General features: G+C 25.1%; 1 protein-coding gene across 1 annotated transcript; it reads right to left on the bottom strand.

Annotated features, from left to right (window-relative positions):
• Window positions 1–733: 733 nt before the first annotated feature.
• Window positions 734–1,758, bottom strand: LOC124418842. The gene is made up of 3 exons (XM_046946510.1): window positions 1,383–1,758; window positions 1,150–1,260; window positions 734–1,078 (listed from the first exon to the last, which is right to left on the bottom strand). The coding sequence occupies exons 1-3, from the start codon at window positions 1,458–1,460 to the stop codon at window positions 758–760; spliced, it is 510 nt and encodes a 169-aa protein (XP_046802466.1). The 5' UTR covers window positions 1,461–1,758; the 3' UTR covers window positions 734–757.
• Window positions 1,759–2,346: the final 588 nt, after the last annotated feature.

Here is a 2,346-nt window from a genome sequence, read left to right on the forward strand (position 1 = left end):
TTTTAGTCATTCCTCTAAATTTTCATGTTTTTAATTAAAAAAATTTTGTCCCTTTATCACTAAATTTTTTTTAATTGTGGTTTATTTGATTAAATGTCATCGCTTGGGGAATTTCATTTTTAAATATCTGTAAAATAGCGTGAAACGATTACATACATATTAAGCCGGCTTTACACGATCACACAAGTAATAAGATTTGTCAAAATTTTGTGTAGAAGAGTACGGATGGGATCTAAGCGTAATATGACAGTCGTATGGCTCTCTTAATTTTTTGAAATGATTCAAAAAACAAGCCGGTTTCATTAGATCAGGGATGTATTTTTATGTAAACACGTATAAAAAAGTGAAACAACTGTTTCAATCTGCCTTTTTAATTGTTTTATACCAATCGTGTAAACACGCAAAATATAAATCATACGACTTTTATTCTCTTTTTTGTTATACGGATGGAATTTCATTTTACTTTTTCATTAGACTTGTCGTACGTAAAGTGTGATCGTCTGAAGGGCCCTTTATCAATCAATGTCTTATCGTCTGGGTTACATAGAAGTAGTCTAATAAGGCCTTACAAATAATGTGTTATATAAATATATTATAATTCATTAGTATTCCTGCCTGTGAACTTTTTCTACTTACTTGTAAGCGTTTGTGATGACTTCAATCACCGTGTTAAAATAATGACTTAAATAAGTAATTTTTAACATTTTAACCTCTTATATAGTAATGAATGTTCTTTTACAAAAACCTTTATTTTATATTACATTGTTGAAATTCTAGTAAGTTCATTTATTAAAAATTTCATAACTAGAAAATCACGTACTCGTCTTTCCATATTTTCATCAAAATTAACACTTGGTTTTGGCCATGAATCGGTCTGAACTATTTCTTCAATTTCTAGAATACATTTATTAACATAATCTCTTTGTATTATATTAAATGCGTTTATTATATCATCCACTAATATCTCTTCAGCATGTTCAATTTCTTCTTTGTGTTTATTTGTATAGTCGATCACATAATCAATCAATTGCTGACAAAGTTTCAGATTAAAATAAAAGACATATATTTTTCGACAATCCTAAGAAAAATATTACAGAAAATTCTAATAAAATCATATATCAGTAAATATATATAACAAATTTTTCAAACCTCATTTTTAATTGTATCGGGTATTTTTGCTTCAGGTTTGATTAATAAATCACGAAATTTATATTCTTCAATTAAGTCATTATAGGATTTTCCATATTTACGTTTTTCCAACTAAAATTTTTACGGAAAATTTATATATTTTTATTTTAAAACATATTTTTGAAGATTCTATCTATTTATTATTCAAAACTCAAGAAAATTTCAAAATTTGAAAAAATTGAGTATATACTTACATAAGTATTTACAATATTTTTAATATCGCTTAAAGATGTTGATGCCATTTGGTAGACATATTTAAACTCATTAGACATGATAGTTTTTTTTTAAATTTCTACGAAATTCGAAATAGATTAACTCAAAAATTCTTAAAAAAAACAACAAATATGTTTATCCAAAATATGTTATGCCGTTTTTAACTATCATAAATATGTTTCCAATAAACATATACTTTTTGCCGCAATGTTGTATATGATTGCTATACACTATGATTTTGTGAATAGAGTACAGTTTTGTTTAAAAACGTTAGAATAATTTCTGGTCAACAATACAAATTTTTTGTCCACATTTTTATGTAATATTTAATCTTGTTTATTATCGAATAAACAACTTTTAATATTTTTTTTTCTTATTATTATTTTTATTGAAACTGATGTTACCGAATACCTAGCAATTTCTAACCATAATGGAGAAATGTTACCCTTTATCTACTCTCCAGTCTAAAATATAACCATTAACTGTAATTGCTATATTTTGTAACATTTTATATTTAACATGATGAAAGATATTATATTTCCGTTTAAATATTTGACACAAAATAACTTTATTCGCAATTAGTTTATTATGCTTATGATAATCACGGTACTTTACACTTTATTTACCTGTAGGATTACAAAATTAGGGGAAAAATAACTTTAGACTTTAGTAAAGTTTTAATATTTCTATAATGTGAAATTTGTACATTCTGTACTTCACACGATACATTATAAAGTCGGCAGTAAAATATTTAAAAATATTCAATTAAGTATTAAAAGATAATAGAATTGATTGTATCAAACTGATAATATTTTGAGCAATATAAATTTGACTTTTCATAAGGTTTAGAAATAGAAAGACAGTGAGTATATTCTAGGTAAATATAAGACAATAACATAGTACTCAGTTGAGACACTGTTTTATCTTCCTCGTCATTATGACACA

The sequence above is a fragment of the Lucilia cuprina genome, chromosome 3 (assembly GCF_022045245.1).
Source record: "Lucilia cuprina isolate Lc7/37 chromosome 3, ASM2204524v1, whole genome shotgun sequence".
Taxonomy (NCBI): domain Eukaryota; kingdom Metazoa; phylum Arthropoda; class Insecta; order Diptera; family Calliphoridae; genus Lucilia; species Lucilia cuprina.

Coding starts and splice junctions, on each gene's coding strand:
- LOC124418842 (XM_046946510.1), bottom strand. CDS start 1,460: ATGTCTAATGAGTTTAAATATGTCTACCAAATGGCATCAACATCTTTA. Junction 1,261..1,382: donor AAAATATTGTAAATACTTAT/GTAAGTATATAC, acceptor TAAAAATTTTAG/TTGGAAAAACGTAAATATGG. Junction 1,079..1,149: donor CCGATACAATTAAAAATGAG/GTTTGAAAAATT, acceptor TATTTTTCTTAG/GATTGTCGAAAAATATATGT.